Here is an 18196-nt window from a genome sequence, read left to right on the forward strand (position 1 = left end):
GAACTCATTAATACAGTATTTCTCAGATATATCCATGCCATCAAAATTAAACAGTAGGAAAAAAGAGAGGCAAATATAAACATCCTAAATAATATTTAGATATAAAGACTTCAGAATAGAAGGTTCTATAACCCACGCAAGAGCAAATCCCTCTTTGCTTGAATTCCACAATGTCCTTCAACATTTGCAGTGGCTTGCTTCACTGCACTCTGAGTCCTTCCATCCACGATCACTATTTTTAGGCACAATCTCTTATGGTGCCTTTGCCCACGACTCAATCATCCATTGGATCATTTTCTTCACTCATAGCATCGATTGTGCATGAATTTTAACTCACTCAGAATTTGCTGCTCAAAATGGTTCCTTCCATCTGTGAGAAGCTTCTCTTCCATACCCCTTTACAGGCCATACCTAGATGCGCAGACGCAGGTTCGCCTATGAACAACTAATCTCCTCTACTTTATCACGAAGGATCTCCCCTTTCAAATCTATTAAAGCATTTTATATCATAAAAATTATAAAATAACACAACATAAAACAAAATATTCAAAACTAGGGAATTCAATAAATAAATTAAAATCTGACTCTTTCATATATAATTAAAATCATGAAGAATCCATGAATAACAAATACCGAATAAACTAATAGCTTCAAGGAACAAACATGACATACCGAGTCAAGAAGTAGAAAGAATACAACCAAAAGATCCTGTTATTGAAATTGAACTAAAGACTTGAAAAATCTGAATGGAGAGGTGAGTCCAAACACTTAATGGGAGGTAATAACTATAATACATGCTTATATACATTTTAAGATAAGTGAATACGATTACATAAATTAAATACAGAACGAAACATATACATCAAATGTATCATATCAAATGGTGTACAAAAAAAATATACAAGTCATAATTACATATCATATTATTAACATCCTACTCGCTAGCTAGGGTACATATAAATATCATTTGAGCTCATGATTCTTGTTATCCCATTTGGATCACTATCAGAAACTTTAGACTAATGCAGGGTAGTTAGTTACTTTATGTTAACGGAGAGCAGTTAACATACATGTACACGATATTCTGTTTCCTAGTTAGCATATATGCACATCTTAAAACCCTAAAACACTTCCTTAATCCATCAACTATCAAATCCCCAATAAAAAACAACATAAAAGGTAGCCACAATTCTTACTTGTTTTTTCAACTCTTCTTCAAATTCAAAAGGTTAAGTTTAAAAAGAGTTGAATCCCTTGATGTTTTGAGAGAAAAAGTCACACTAAGAGAAGAAAAAAAAAGAAAAAAGAAAAAAGAAACAACCTTTGGTCACATACTCTTATATATGTAGGTTAAGTTAGGTTCTTGGACTGACTTGGGCTTGAGTTTGGTCCAAGAATTTGGGTCTTACAATTCTTCCCCTGTTAAATAAAATTCATCATCAAATTTAAACTTAACAACTCAAAACGTACAGTACCACAAATAACATCATTAAATAAAAAACACAATAACAAAGAGGTGAATACAACATTGCTTGTTAAACATTTAAATCTTTTTTCTATGTTTATAAACATAAATATAAAACAAAAGTAAATAAAAAAAATCAGTAGCAGGCCATAAAGAACCTACTTTTGGATAGAAAAGTATACCTAAAATAACCACTCTCTATTTGTTTTTTTTTGAAAAATTTTGCCTCTCATAAACTTGCAAAGCTAAGAAATCTTTTGTTTAGGCTCTTAGACCTCTACACTTGTGTTTCTTATTGATATTTCTCTTGTTTTTTTTGTTATCCTTTCTTTTCTTTTTTTCCTCTTCCCTACCTTCAAGCTTATGGGTATTTATAGGTTGTTTCTAGGGTTTTGGGAGGTTTTAAATTCATTTCTAACATCTTGTTATTGAGGGAAGTGATGTAAACCCTTGATAAGGATTTATTAAAAAGGCTTTGTGTGTGAACATACAAAAAATAGGTCAGTTTTTGGATAATAATTGCATTGTCAGGACTAACTGGGTTGCCTACTTTCGAGGCTTTATCGGAGTAATTCTGATGTCATTGTTGCATGAGATCATCTGAAGTTGGTAGAGGGGATAAACATCTTTTATTTGAATCCAATCTTGCTCAATTTTGAGGTATGTAGCTCTATATTTATGTATTTGAAGTTGTCAACTCAATTAACCAAAACTATTAGAGCTGATTGAGTTGCCCACTTTTAAGATCTTGTCGGAGCAATTCTGAAATCATCGTTGCATGAAACCACTTGAAGTTGATACAAGGGATGCATATATTTCATTTGAATCCAACCTTACTCAATTTGAAAGTCTGTAGCTCAACATTCATGCGTTTGAAGTAGCCAACCTAATCAGTCAAAACTGTCAAAAATAGAGGTCAATCGACCGAATAACGTGCCACTCACCTTCTCTTCTTTAAGTCTGAACGAAACGTCATTTAGGGATTTTGATTTGGGATTGAAAAATTTCAATTGAGCCTATATTCTTCTATATATTTTTCCAATTTCTTTTAATTGCACTCATAATTGTCTTCAAACTTTTAATTTCATGCGATTCACCTTGACAAACTCAATTATTAGCTCCTAAGTTGGCCTCCTTTTACATTTTAGTCTTTAGTTCTGAATTTTTATATTTTGACCTTCAATCGACTAACAAACTTCTAATTTCTTCAATTTGTCTCTTATTTTAGTCAATTTTAGCCCCTATATTCATGCTCCTTTTCTAGTTTGGTCCTTGGTTTTGGATTTTTTCAATCAATTCCTTAATTGCCTATAAAACTTTAATATTTATGCAATTAAGCCCTTGATTTGACCAAATTAACTTCTAAAAATTGCAATTCGACCCCCAGACTTTAATTTCTTCCAATTAAAGTCTAAATTGACTTTAAAAATTATTTTTTTCTTGCAATTAACCCCTTAATAAATTCAATGAAATTTTGAAAAATCCAATTGAGTCCTAAAACATTCAATTTTAAAATTTCCTCCTCAAATTGAATTTTCTTTGCCAATAAAACCTTCATTAGTCAATAATACACTATCAAATTTTTCAATCTTGTACATTTAATCTTCCTCAATCAGTCTTCGACAATTTACTAGGCATTCTAGCATACTTCTCTCTCTCTCTCTCACACGAACACACACACACACATATTATTTTCTTTCAATTTTTTTTTAAATTTTTTTGTATTTTTTCTTTTTAATATTTTTACGTTTTTTGTTTTGTTTATGTAAGGCTCCAAAATGGGTAACAACACTTATAAAGTTTTTTTTGAAAAGAAACTCATGGTTTAGCCATGACTAGATTCAGTCAAGGAAGAACTCCAAAAGGAAGTTAAGAAACTTGAAATCTTGTGGAAGAAAGGGCTAGGCAAGTTAATGGACTTTTGTTTTTAAACTTGAGTTGGAAAACACATGTATCTAGCTTAAGTTTGTGTTTTGGACTAGGTGAGATTGGAAGAGATTTCGAATGAAATAAAGGATTGAAGTGTCCAAAGTTATAATCTAGGGTTGAAATGTTAAATTTAATAGGTTTAGATAGAGGCTAGAAGAGGAAAATTATGCAAATGATGATTTTTTTTATTATAGCTGTGAAACACATGTTAAGGAAAAAAAAGAGAAAGGAAATGGGTCGTTGTACTAAGTGAAACTGTGCTAATAATCTAAGTCAAATAGTAATGTAACATATTTTAAAAAATGTTTTGGCTAAAAGATATTTTGCTAATGTGTAAAAGATGTTTTTACAATAATGGTATTGTTTAGAACTATGAGACATAAATGCTACTTAATGTGTACTATGCTTTTATTGTGTGTTGTGGTATGTATTCCATAATGTACCTTATATTAATTGTGGAATTGGGTTTGGACTGGTTACGAGAACTTTGAAAAATATAAATAAATGATTGAAAATATGTAATTTGTTTTGTTTAAAACCCATGATATTATATGTTAAATGAGGACCCAAGTCATGGTTCCTATAATAAATAGATATATTGGTAATGGTTTAAAGTTTTGTTGGTATAGGGGAGATTTATGGAGCAAAATCTCAAAAAAAAAAAGGAGCAAGATCTTCACAACATTGTTCTGAATCCTATCAGCACTTTATTCAGTCATGTCACTACACAATTGTTCATCATTATATAAAGCTATGATCTATAAGATTTCACCTCCTTGAGTTTATATTTCTCAAGATCCCTCCCTAGGAAGATGAGCTCATGTGGACTCTAGTTTATTAGTGTTGTCTTGTCAAGAACCACCCACTCTTTTATCTAACACCACAACAAATCAACTCAAGGGAATATAATTGCAAAAATCAACAAACCTTTAGAGTAAAACCCACCTTTAAAATCCCACCTACTTCATAGTTAGGTGGTTTATTAAGAATTAAACAACATATAAATACATGACAATAACTCAGTGTATTCCAAAGACTTCATGGGTATTGAGATTTGAATTTCATGCAGTGGTGTATATCACCTATATATATTAAGGCCCAACCACATTAAATATAGAATAGTAAGTATAGAAAAACTACTAACGACTCTATAACCGGTAACACAAACATAGCAATTTAAGATATTCTGTCTGCACTAATCCGAACTTACACATTTAATATTATAAAAATAATAAAATAGCATAACATAATATAAAATAAAATATTTAAAATTAAGAAATTTAATAAATAAATTAAAATCCGACTCTTTCAAACAATGTGAGACATTAGCCTATTATCTTTAGTTCAGACAATATGATTTGCTGACATGCTACAACTTGATTGTTCAGGCATGAGGTGCTGCTGCAAGGAGGGACTGATCACGAATGGCACGGAATTTGTTGACTAGTTTTTCATGTGGCGGCCAGCAATCTGCAATTACTGGAGCCTTGGAAAACTCCTGCATCCACGCGTGCAGCAATGGAAATCTTTCCTCGTCTATCATTTTTATTGCATGTATCTCTTCGAATACAGGGACCAAGTTAGCAAGCCAACCGAATGCAATATCCACAATTCCGATCCTCTCTCCACCGAAGAATTGTTTTCCCTTGAGTTCTTCCTCCAAGAATTTCAGGTTCTCAAAAGCTGGTGCAAAAGCACACTCTTCCTCTTCTCTGCCCTTGATAAATGCTTCCCATATTGATGGCATAACCTGAATTTCAAAGAAAATGCTTCCAGTAATAAATATGTGTTAAGATGGAAGATCGATGCATGCTCACTCTAAATTAATTTACCTCCACGCACAGTGATTTACATACCTTGTCATCACCAAATTTTGCCCAGAAGCGAGCAGCAGCCCTCTCCAGTGGATCCTCTGGAAACAAGGGATTTTGCTTCCATGTCCCTTCAATATATTCAAGGATTATAAGTGATTCAACAACTGGTTTTCCGTCGTGTACTAGGACTGGAATCTTTTTGTGAACTGGATTGTATAGGAGAAGTAGAGGGCTCTTGTTGACGAGATCTTCGTCTATTTGTTCAAACTGGACGCCCTTGACCTTCAATGCCCAAACAATCCGGATACCAAATGGACTTGACCATGTCTTAAAAAGTTTCACTCCCTTTTCCATGGTTTCTTGCTATTCAAACGTCTGGATAGCTGAACATTTATGCATGCAGACCTCTATATGTGTTGCGTATATGTCCAAAAACTAGGCCTTAATTTGATCTGCTTGTCTTGAAGTGCATTATCAAGGTAGCTTATTGGAAACTACGTACAAGAAAGTTTTTTATATTTAGAGATAAGTCTTATAAATTTCAGATTCATTAAAAACTTACATGATCGTTAACTTTTGAATCCATAGAATTAGTCGAATTGCATGTAAGCCGACCCGGATACCCACGATAATAATAATAATAAAAAAAAGAAGTTCTTCATATTAATTTGTCATGATGTGTGAAGCCGAGTCATATTAATGCAATAAACTACACCTTTTATGCTAAGCATCTACCATATCCATGTTTTATAGTGTAGAACGAAAAATATTCAACTAGAACAAGTAGAGAATAAAAAATTTACCATCTCAAATTATTGGAAACTACAAGAAAGTTTTTTTTTTTTGGTTCATTTTCATAAGTGCTACTGTCAGTATTTATATGATAAATTTACGATAATGATATCCCATAAAATATGTAAGGAAAAGAAATCCTTAAATTAAAAAAAAAATTAATTTTTTGAGTTTTTCTTTGGTATTTCCGGCCGTTGATGATGATGTGCAAAGAATCTAATGCCGGCCAACCTCAGTATTTTGCCGGGAACACAAGACAAGTTATGATTATGAGATGTCGTTTTTCCTTATACTAGGAGAGCTGTGTTTTTGTTTCACATGGATAAAGACCAGGAATGATCAAGACTATGACACCCAAAATCGATCGATGATTTACCATATGAAAGAAAATGGAAGAATTGGGTACGGTGTGATTACATCCGGGTCAGTTTGCGCATGCCTCGACTAATCTCACGGGTCCTGAAATTAACGATTATGTAAGCTTCCAGTGGCCCTGAGATTTGTGAAACTCGAACTAATAACCCTTGAAAAGTAAATTCAGGACCTGACCAGTTGAACTATATTTTTCAGGTTACCCTAGAACACATCCAAGTCTCACACATTATTATTGACGATGTGTCATCACATGAGTATTAATTAATAGAACTGAAAATGTTGTGCAATCTCCAAGGTTTCAAACAAGCCTGTATATCTCCAGAGCTTTCTTGATGGCAAGAGCTCTTACTTCATTAATTAGACTCCTTAATGATCGTGGGACAAGAGAAGATACAAAGAAAACGACTCTCATGGTCCCTCGAAACACCACCGATTCCTGACCTTTCTGATATTTCAAGAGAAGAGGCATCAACATTAAAATCACTTTTCTCTCTTACTATTATGAAATTATTAGAAATTTGTAATTTAAAGTGCTACGTGAAGTTATATGATTTTTATATAATTAATGATATGTAATTATATTTTGATGAACCTTAGAAAGAGGAAAAAACAAATCCACACATGCTAAGATCAAATAAACTAAATTATTAAACTCGAACCTGCTTCATTAAAAACACCATTAAATATTTAACGTTAATATTTATTAATCTTGCCATCTCCTCGCCGGACACTTCTTGAAGAATGGGACTATCTAAAGAGTCTTTTCATAATAGCGACTAACACAATAGAAAATTAATGATTTCCGGCTGAATGCAAAGGAATTCGGTCAGAAATTAATTTTCCTATGGACCTTTTGATGGAAAATATCCGTCAGAAAAAATTACCTTCCCGATTTTGTAATGGAATTTTTAAATTTTGTTAATAATCCCATTGGTAATTAAATTAATATTTTTTTAAAATAAAATCTGGATTAAATAAAAATAAAATAAAGACCCAAATATTCTATTTTTTTAGTTTTGATATATATATATATATATATATATATATCAAATTAAGTTATATGTGTGTTTATACATGTTTTTGGAATTAAACTCAAAGAAAATAAAAACTAAAAAATCAATTTATATTATCTAAAATAATTCCAAATACTAAACAAGCCCATCATTACAAAAAAAAAAAAAACCAAATTCATTACTTAATAAATCAAACATATATTTTTCATCATTACAACACGTCACTTTAAGACTAAACTCGTAAATTTTGTAATGACCATGTATTTTTCTAGTATTTTACATGTTAGTCTTCTATCTATATTTTAATTTAGGATATTTATCATAATTTCAAATTTAATTTCATCTAATTAATTAAGCTATAGGAAAATTCAATTAAAAGAAAAAAAATTTTGAAAATGAATATCAAAGTCCTGATTATAATTATAATGAAAGTAATTAACTTGAACACTTAGATGTGAATATTGGAACAATATGTTAATAAATATGCTTTGTAGCTAATTAGATGGTTATAAGTATTCATGTAAAACATTTCTATTATTAATAAAGACTTTTTTTATCTTTAATATTTAATTCTATGTGATTAATGAATCTTTAGTAAATATAAAGTTCTTGGAACAAAAATACTTTATATAAGAAACTATAAAGCTATTATAATTATGAAAATTTCATATGGAGAGATCACCTATGTCTATGGAAAGACTCATGTGATAGTTGTGTAAGTGATCTTTATACTTGAGATTACTAAATTATTTTATATATGAAGTGTTATGCTTTGATCTTGATCACACGTTGTTCTAATTAAGAGTAAAAAATACGTAAATATTTGATATAACATAAACTATATGAATGTATTTAAGTAATCAATAGATGATTCACTACCATAGGTGAATTGGGAAAAATATTTCATATGTTCTCAAATATTATTGATTGTAATATCATTGGTCAAGGTGTAATAAGATTTGAAAAAAAGTTTCAAATTTTATTCAAAGAATCAATTACTATAGTGTTGAGAACTAAAATAATTTTACAAAACAGACATACTACATGCTATAATGTCTAAATAAGAAGATGGTGAATCATTCGAAGAAGGATTGACATGATATAATTGGAGAAGCACTATGGGATTATCATACTACATTTTGAATGCCAACTCAAGCTACTCTATGTTTTTTGGTATACGACGTTGAAGTTGTTCTTCCACTAGAATGTCAAATTCCATCTCTAAGAATTGCAATCCAATAAGGACTCTCTAATGAAGACAATGTTTGTTTACGCCTTGAAGAACTTGAAGCTTTAAATAAAAAGCATATTGAAGCATAATAATGATTAGAATGTTATTAAGCCTGACTTTACAGAGCTTTCAACAAGAAGGTGTGACCGTGCTCAATCCAAGTAGGAGATCTTGTCTTGGCAATACAATGCTCAAAAATCATGTCAAAAAGCATGGGCAACAAGGTTCGTCTCCAAATAGAATGAACCTTATATGGTTTAAAAAGTCTACAACAATAGAGCTTACAAAATTGTCAATGAGAATGGATGAGGATTGGGCTTATCAATGACAAATTCTTAAAGAGATACTATTACCTATTTGATTATTTGCATAATGAAAATAAAAGGGTAACCTGATAATGCAATCATGACATAAAAGTATAGGTAAAAAGATTACAAGTACAATGATGTTTACAAAAAAAAAAAATACTAAGAAGAAAAGATTTGAGAACTTACTTGGATCAAAAGTGCAAAAAAAGAAAGCTTCTCTTGTGTTTGATAGGAGCTTGTGAATCACCAAAATTAACCATTGAGAAACAACCCTTTAAGATCCATAATCATTGAGAAATAGCTCTTCAAGATCCATAACCATTGATAAATGACTCTTTGAGATCCACAACCATCGTTGAGAAAAAGCTCTTTGAGTTCTACAACCATCGTTGACAAATGACTCTTTGAGTTCCATAATAATTGAGAAACGATTCTTCAAGATCCACAACCATTGAGAAATGTTCTTTAAGATCCACAACCGTTGATAAACGACTCTTCAAGATCCATAACTATTGAGAAATGACTATTTGAGATTTATAATTATTAAGAAATGGCTATTTGAGTTCTGTAATATTTGAGAAACAACTCTTCTACGTTCACAACCATTGAGAAACAACTCTTCAAGGTCCACAACCATTGAGAACATCTCATTCAAAGTCACAACTATTGAGAAATGGTCCATACACCAAGTCTCATAGAAAAACAGAGGTTGTTGAAGAAACAACTATCACCAAATATTATGGAAAAATTGAATCACCAAAAGAGAAAAAAATTCTAATTTGTGCAAGGTTCTAAGTTGTGCAAAAACAGAAAAAAGTTTTGAATCTATGCAAGGAATGCCAAGTCAGTTTATTGCACGTTATTTGCTTTTTTCCCTTACACTAATGCAGACAAGGGAGCGAAAGTGAGAATTTTTTTTTTTATCATTCATAACTCATTAACCATTTGTCAAAATCATCAACAGATTACGCCAAGACAACGAGATCTTCAAAATAAGATCTCATAGTAGTCACTTTCAACAAAAGAAAGAAGATCTACGGGTCTATCAAAGTTGTTGGTTGCTACTATTTATGCATAGAAATAAATTTTATTTAGTCTCTAAAATCTGCGATTGCTTCAAATAGGATACTAAACTTTGATTGTATCATTTGATTTGATAAATATTAATTATATTTTATCCTATTAGATTTGAATTTCCCTAGGAATATATTTTATCTATTATATCTTATTTTCACAATAAAATATATTTATTTATTGTGAAAATTTAATATAATCAAATGAAATTTTAGTAAAAAAATATATATTCAAAGTATAAAACTCTCTCAACTATATTTTCAAGACATGCCACTTATTTTTAATTGTAAGTGAACTTGTCTCGAAGAATCATATGTAGAAACAAAAAATGTTTTACAAATCAAATTCTATCATGTGTCATTTTTATTTTATTTTTATATAAAATGATAAAATATAATAAAAATAAATGATATGAAAAATAAATGGGTTTTTATATATTTCTTGACCAATGAAAGGTTGACACATGAGATGAGATATTTAAAATATATTGTTATAAATATAAGATCTCATAAATAAAAATCAATCAATAAAATAATGTTACGTGGCATGGGAAAAAAGGACCTGAGAAAACTCTATAAATAGAGAGCTTCACCTTAGACAAAGAAAAAGAATGATTGAAGATACAAAATTTTCTTCTAGACAAACATTTCAAGTAAAGAAACTATCTCAAAAATTCTCAAGCTTTTTTTATTTACACGAAACTTTATTGGATTAACTCTAAATATTTTATAAGAGTTCTTCAATAGTACTTTAAAGACAAATCAAATATACACTTCAAAGTATCAAATCTCGTTCTGCAATACATGTCTAAATTCATATTCTTATAAAACATACATCTTGACTTGATTTCACAAATAAATCAAGTCACCAATATGAAAGAATTTGTATACATATACATATACATATACATATATTAGGTGATCAAAATTATATACATGACAATAGATCAGTTTGGAGATCCAATTCGTCCTCCATTTCCATGCTTTGAAGAACTTCTTTCCAAAGTGCCGGGAAAAGAAGGGTTCCTTAACAGCCCACTGTTTCATATTCAGGGTGGTAGTTGGGTTTTTTTTTTTTTTTTCCCGTAATTGGTAGATATAATTCTCTCTTCCTTTGTATTCTCAAGATCCCGATGCAATTTTGAGTCAAAATCAATAAACAAAAATTCTGATTTCAATCGAAAAATATTTTATGTGGATTTAACACATTAACTCAATGGTTTTATTCCAAATTAAAAATAAAAAGCTTAACTTAAAGCCAATGATGGAGCACTTCTAAAGGAAAATTACCCCCCCTAACTACTATTCTCAGCAGGGAATCCTCAATATAATCTTAAGAGATTGACCTAATTGTTGAGAAGATTTATTCACTCTCAAGGTTTTTAGATATATACAATACTAGAGATCCAACACTTATATAATTAAGAATTTATTAAATTAATTAAAAATTTAACCATCTAGATGGTGGCATAGTGGTAAGAGCTTGGGACCAAGAGGTTTGCTCCCTCTGTGGTCTCAGGTTCAAGCCTTGTGATTGCTCATATGATGGCCACTGGAGGCTTACATGGTCGTTAACTTCATGGCCCGTGGGATTAGTCGAGGTGCGCGCAAGCTGGCCCGGACACCCACGTTAAACTAAAAAAAAAAAAAGAATTTATTAAATTTAGCATCGAGGCTTGTGGCCCAGCGGTCTTGGCAGGGTTTCCCTGCCTCTGCCTCCTGGGTTTAAGCCTCAGCGTGCGCACCTGTCACCCCTGCGGTGTCTTACCTACCTGCTGGGCTTGCAGGGTGTTCAGTGGGTCCGGGGATTAGTCGTGGTGCGTGTAAGCTGGTCCGGACACCCTACTTATAAAAAAAAAAAAGAGAAGAATTTATTAAATTTCTTTTAATATATCTGATAAAAGGGTACACACTTGTAGAGATCATTTAAAAAATCATAGTCTCTATTATACTTGCCACCCGCTCTAACCACGCAATCAGTGATGATACTAGCTAGTGTGCTTCAGTTTTTCTCTGCCCTAAGCGAGTTGGCAAGGGGAGCTGATGTTCCTTCAATTCTTCCTGTGTGGGAAAGGGATATGCTCAATGCTAGGGTTACACCCCGTGTTACATGCACACACAATGAAGACGTTGATGATGAAGATGATGCCGAAGATAACATTCGCCAGTTCGATGCCATGGCCCATCGCAGTTTCTTTATTAGCCCCAAAGAACTATCCAACCTTGGCGCAATGATTCCTTCTCATTTAAGTCCTTGTACAACCTTTGAAGTATTGAGTGCATGCGCGTGGAGATGCTATACTATAGCATCTAGATCAAATCCCAAGGCAAAGGCTTGCTTACAATTTCCGGTAGCTCTAACAACTGTTGGTGAGCTTTGTCAAAACCCATTGGGGTATGCCCTAGAGTTGATCAGGGATACCAAGGCTGTAGTAACTGAGGATTACATGAGATCTTTGGCAGATGTAATGGTGATCAAGCGCCAGCCTAAAGGATTGGAGTTGTGTCAGACGTTAGAAGAATAGGTTTTGATCATGTGGACTATGGATGGGGCTAGCTACTTTACAACGGGCCACCTAAGGCCTGGGAACTTGACTATATCCCGGGTGCCTGGGGCTCTTACGTGCCTTTCAATTTTAGGAAAGGAGAGCATGGGATTGTGTTGGTCATTTCTTTAATTGCATCAGTTACGGAAGGATTTACAGCATTGATGGAGGAAATGCTCGAACATGACCCACAAGGAAGCCCACCACAACTGGGCATCCAAGTTCCGAGAAATTATTCAACATCTATATCAGAAATTGTATTTTTTTTTCACATAAAAGTAGGATTTGTAATTTTTTTGGGGATAAAATTCGTGTTTATGTGAGAGAGAATTACAACTAACTGACATATCTAATAATTTCTGCTGTTAATTGTCTGCAAGTATCCTAATTTGTGTGTTCATTGTTGGGATTTTCTAGTTAATCTTAGAAGAGGTGATCTGGAGATTGAAAGAGAGGTTCAACATCTCACCTAAATTGAAATTAGGACATTCTGCCTAACAGGAAAGGAAAAGGTTAGTGCTGAAAAGCCAATTGTCAATTAAAAGCCTATGTCTATAATTAAATTAAATTTGTACTTTCAACTCATATCAACTTATAAAAAAAAATTATAATAAAAGTTTAAACTCAATTACAAAAAATCTAATAAAATAATGACATGGGCTATGATAAGATATCAAAGTCAAAGCTAGATTTGCGACATATCAACCTATCACACCAAATAAAATAATGAAAATAGATTCAAGATCTAATCTCAAATATTGAAACTCAATTTGCTAGAGGAAAAAATATTAGTGTATATATAATGTAGTTAATCAGTTGATTATATGTGATATTGATTTTATTCATGTAAATATATTTAATTTATTAATAAAAATTTATTTATCTTTAATATTCATCAAATATTTTATTAATGAATCTAATATTTTATTAATAAATCTAGAGTAAAGATAAAATATTTGGGACAAAAATATTTTGTAAAGAAAATTATAAAGTTATAATTATGAGATTTCTATTGCATCAAAACATTGTTCCTAAAATATTCATAGTCAATACTTTATTAAGACTGTATATTAATTAGAGCTGTTGAGACTGATACATATTATATTCTTTTCTTTATGAAATGAAGCAGTTGTTTTCATAAGTTGAGGTATGAAAGATACCTAGAACTAATATATAGGTGTTTGCCAAATGACATGTACTATATGAAGGTATTTAAATAATTAAGAGATGATTCATCACCTTATGTGAATTAAGAAAAATGTTCTAATTGTTCTAAAATAGTATTGATTGTAAGTCCTTGTGTAAGGTAGAATGAGATTTTAAAAAAATTTCAAATCATATTTAAAGAATCAATGACTATGGTGTTAAGAATAAACAAGATTTGACATAGTAGACACTCTCCATACTATTATGTCTAAATTGGAACATTGTTGATGAATGAATAATAATTATAGTAAGAAACTAGTCATTAAGAGGTTAAATCATAGTCATTAAGAGGTTAAATCATACCACTTATGACTTTTCTAATAGTTGGGGGACCATGACAATTTGCTAAATATTGTATCTGATATTAAAATATAAATCAATCAATTATTGACTTGATAATAAATAGATTTATTTAACCATATTTTATTTAGGATTATGATTTATGTTTGGGCGAACTTATTAGGGAACGTAATTGATCACACAAATAAAAACCAGTGGTCAGAAATTAAAATGAGATGACTAATCAAGTATGACTTGATTGTAAATAAGTTTTAGAAATTAAGGACTAGAATGTAATTTATATAGAGAATTATAATTCTAGACTAAAAAAAACAAGTAGGGACTTGAATGAATAAAACTCTAAAATTATCTTGAAATAATATATATGATATTATTCAGGGGGCAAATTGATATTTTACCATTTATAAGGTTTTTAGATTTTCTTATAAATAGAATGTTATGCCTTTTATTTTCTGTATAGTAAATTGTACATAAACTAAGAAGTTACAGAACACATGAAAACATAAAAGAAAAGAGTTATCACTCAAAGGCATAACAATCTCTCTCTTCTAAAAAAAGATTTATTAGATTTCTCATTGGTGGTTTATGCGGATTACCATTAGAAGCTGGACACTTGAACGACTTGTGGTTTGCGACAACCCAGCCTTAAAATAATTATTCAAAATTGAAAAGAACATTTGATTTTCAGGTAATTTTCATATAAACCTTAAACAACCCTAGATATATCTAATGAGATCCTTGGGACTCTCGAAAAAATTTTCAATTTATCATTTTCGTTGTATGTATGTATTTTAGAAAACCTAAGAGTTATAGTAAAGCCATTGTTAGAAAATTAGAGTTGTTGATTGCGTGTTATAATTTTTATTGGCATTAATCATAAATTAAATTTGTGTGCAAAATTATTTTTCTAATTTTTTTCTCTCATAATTTTTCAAAGAAAAAAGTGATTATTATTCCAACTAGATCTAGCCAGATTATTTAAATCTTGTCAAAATATGCTATTTTGACTGAAATTTATAAGGAAAAAAAACAAGTAACATTTGGTGGTTTAGAAAGCCTATAACGACGTTTTGCACACAACCAACAAGTCGTTGGTAACGAGGCAATAGGCTATTATTATCTTGCCACAGCAACACTAGACATTGCTGGTGAGGCCGACGTGGGAGGTTGATGCTTGGCAAATGATGGCTGCTGTTGGCAGTGACAACATGGCTATCAACGCCAATGATGACTAACATAATCATGGTTATCGCCGCCAAGGCATGCTGCTAGCAGCAGTGAGCCCACTACCGACTGTAACAACTGAGAAGAAGATGATTGACAAAATTACAATTCTACCCATGTATATTTTATTATTTTACTTTTAGGTTTTTAAAGGTAACCCTACCCCTTATAACTTATTACAATAGGGCTTTTAGGATTTAATTTATAAATTTACCTCTGCAATTTATTTCTTATTATAATATTATAATATGATATATGAAATAAAATTACAATTCTACTCCTATATAAATAATGTTGATTTTATATTTTAAAATTGAAACCTAAATGAAATTTGTCGTAGAATTAATTTTTCTAATTGGATTAGGATTGAATTAAAACTCTCAATTCAAAATTTTTGAGTTTTGTAATATCCTAATAGAATTTAAATTTAATACAAATTTTTAATTAAATAACATTTGAAAAATATTTTTTATAAAATAAAGAGAGTTTTTTAAAGCAAAAACATTTATCTAATTGATCTTAAAATAGTTCAGGATATTAATAAGAGTTTCAATATGATATATTATGTTTGGGAAATTATCAAATTAGATTTAATTTTATATTTCTAAGTGTTAGAGATATTATTTTAAAATTTCACATAAAGCCAATAATTATTTAATAGGGCATGAGTGTTCTTTTTTTTGTTGTAAAATTATTTTCTCATATAATTCCCCTCAAATGTAACTAAAGGTTTTTTATACAATTATATAAATCTTATGTAATTTAGAAATGTAGGAATTCAAATAGAAAATCTATTTTGCAATCCAAAACAAAGAAAAAATGACAAAAAAGTACAACCATGATTTTAGTAAATAACTTATGAAAATTTGCAATAGCTACCTAGTTTCTTATCAACTAATTTCTTTCGATGACTCGAGGGAATTAGTTTAGATATATTCATGATCATCGGATTAAAATGACATACTAGAGATGTATGTTAATATATAATTGATATGCATATATCAATTATGCCATGAAATGAAACCTAATTAAAATCACTCATTAATATATTAAGTACATGTTAATAATATGATTTGTTGGCTTCTAAATTTATATGCATAAACTAGAGTTATATTCATGAATAACTTATTGAGCTACTCAAGTTTACTATTAACCAAATATGTTTAATGCTATAAAATTAGGTCTTACTTAACTAACTTATCTGATTTGAATGAGTTACTTATGATCATATAAGATTATAAGTAGTAGTTAGGACAAACATATATGATATGTTTAGGTAAAGATTTGTCACCTAACTTATTTAGAAGTCACATAAAGATGTAATTAATAAGTTATGTTATCTATCTAATTTAATTATTTTATTTTGTTGAGTTACTTAAGGTCATATAAATTAAACGAGTTCCTAGCCTATTAGGAGATCTAATTGAGATTTCTCGAATTAATAGTGAAGACTATTAATTTGTAGGAAAATAGTGGGAGATCAAATTATGATTAAAGATCTTATCTATATTTGGTTATAAATATTTATGCCTGAAACTAATACTCGTTATCTTTACATCAACCTATTGATAGATTACCATGAGTAAAAATAAATATATCCCTACGTAACATATTTGATGCTAATAAATTGGTTGAACTAAACTTTTTAGATTGATACCAAAATATGAGAATTGTTCTCAAACAAGAAAAAAAGTTATAAGTTCTTGAAAATCTAATTCCTCCTATTCTTAACAAGGACACTGATAATGAAGTTAGGACTGAATATCAACATCATATTGATGATAATGATGATTAGACTACACGTGTGATGTTAGCCAGCATGTCACTTGAACTTCAAACACAACATGAAAATATGGATGTTGATATAATAATTAAACATCTCAAATAGTCATTTGGTATGACTAGAAGGATTGAGAGGTATGTGACCTCTAAGAAATTGTTTTTTTTTTTTTATAACATGATAGAGGGTTTCTAGGTGAACACTCATGTGTTAAGGATGATTGACTATTTTAATAAATTAGGTTAATTGGGCTTTGTTATAGACCATAAGTTAAGCATTGACTTGGTTTTGGAGTTTAAACATAAAAGCCTACTTGGGCCATCAAGAATGATAAAGAAACTTTTCATCATTGTGATAAGGAAAGCCACCATAGTAGGAACTGCTTAAATTATCTTGCAACAGTGAAAGCTAAAGAAGTTTATTGAAGCTTTTACTTCAGGTGTGTTTATAATTGAATAAAGGTAAAATGGATCTACAAGATGACAATGAAGCAAGGATTGTTGTATTAACTTTGCGAAGTAAGCTAATATTAGAACTTGATAATTGTTATTTTATTCTAGCACTTCTAGAAACATCGTATCCATTTCTTAATAGATTTAAATTTATTATTAAAGGAAAATGTTTTTCCTTTTATAATAATGATGTTTATTATGGATTTGGTACTTACCAAATAGTTATATATACTAAATCCTGAAATGCTCAGGTTCACTATAAATGACAATAATAATATATATGGTAATCAATATTCATATTATTTATGACATTGTAGATTAGGTTATATTACTGAAACAAGAATCACTAAATTATATATAAAAAAGATATTTGATCATTTTGATTATAAATCATATGGAACTTATAAAACTTGTTTATTGGGTAAGATGCAAAACACCTTTTACTAGAAAAAGTGAAAGAACTAATGAATTGTTAGGTCTAATACATACAGATGTATGTGGACCAATAACAATTATGTGTCATACATGTTTCATCATTGAAGACCACATTGGATATGATCATGTGTATTTGATAAAAGTTTGAATCATTTGAAAAGTTCAAAGAATTCAAAAATAAAGTTGAAAAACAAACTAGAAATAATATTAACATACTTTGATCGTATCGAGGTAGTGAATACTTCAACCAAGA

At 30.3% G+C, this 18196-nt stretch overlaps 2 protein-coding genes across 2 annotated transcripts; one reads left to right on the top strand and one right to left on the bottom strand.

Annotated features, from left to right (window-relative positions):
* Positions 1 to 4675: 4675 nt before the first annotated feature.
* LOC7493873 (probable glutathione S-transferase) lies at positions 4676 to 9724 on the bottom strand. Its single transcript, XM_002319714.4, has 3 exons — positions 9114 to 9724; positions 5251 to 5702; positions 4676 to 5144 (listed from the first exon to the last, which is right to left on the bottom strand). The coding sequence occupies exons 2-3, from the start codon at positions 5560 to 5562 to the stop codon at positions 4779 to 4781; spliced, it is 678 nt and encodes a 225-aa protein (XP_002319750.4). The 5' UTR covers positions 5563 to 5702; positions 9114 to 9724; the 3' UTR covers positions 4676 to 4778.
* A 2258-nt stretch (positions 9725 to 11982) lies between these two features.
* LOC18104167 (benzyl alcohol O-benzoyltransferase) lies at positions 11983 to 12525 on the top strand. Its single transcript, XM_024583844.2, has one exon. The coding sequence runs from the start codon at positions 11983 to 11985 to the stop codon at positions 12523 to 12525; it is 543 nt and encodes a 180-aa protein (XP_024439612.2).
* The last annotated feature ends 5671 nt before the right edge of the window (positions 12526 to 18196 follow it).

The sequence above is a fragment of the Populus trichocarpa genome, chromosome 13 (genome assembly GCF_000002775.5).
Source record: "Populus trichocarpa isolate Nisqually-1 chromosome 13, P.trichocarpa_v4.1, whole genome shotgun sequence".
In the NCBI taxonomy this organism is placed as follows: domain Eukaryota; kingdom Viridiplantae; phylum Streptophyta; class Magnoliopsida; order Malpighiales; family Salicaceae; genus Populus; species Populus trichocarpa.

What these genes read in the sequence shown, in the direction of transcription:
- LOC7493873 (XM_002319714.4), bottom strand. Translation starts at nt 5,562, where the DNA reads ATGGAAAAGGGAGTGAAACTTTTTAAGACATGGTCAAGTCCATTTGGT. An exon ending in CAAAATTTGGTGATGACAAG is followed by an intron (nt 5,145 to 5,250) that starts GTATGTAAATCA and finishes TTTGAAATTCAG; the next exon opens with GTTATGCCATCAATATGGGA.
- LOC18104167 (XM_024583844.2), top strand. Translation starts at nt 11,983, where the DNA reads ATGATACTAGCTAGTGTGCTTCAGTTTTTCTCTGCCCTAAGCGAGTTG.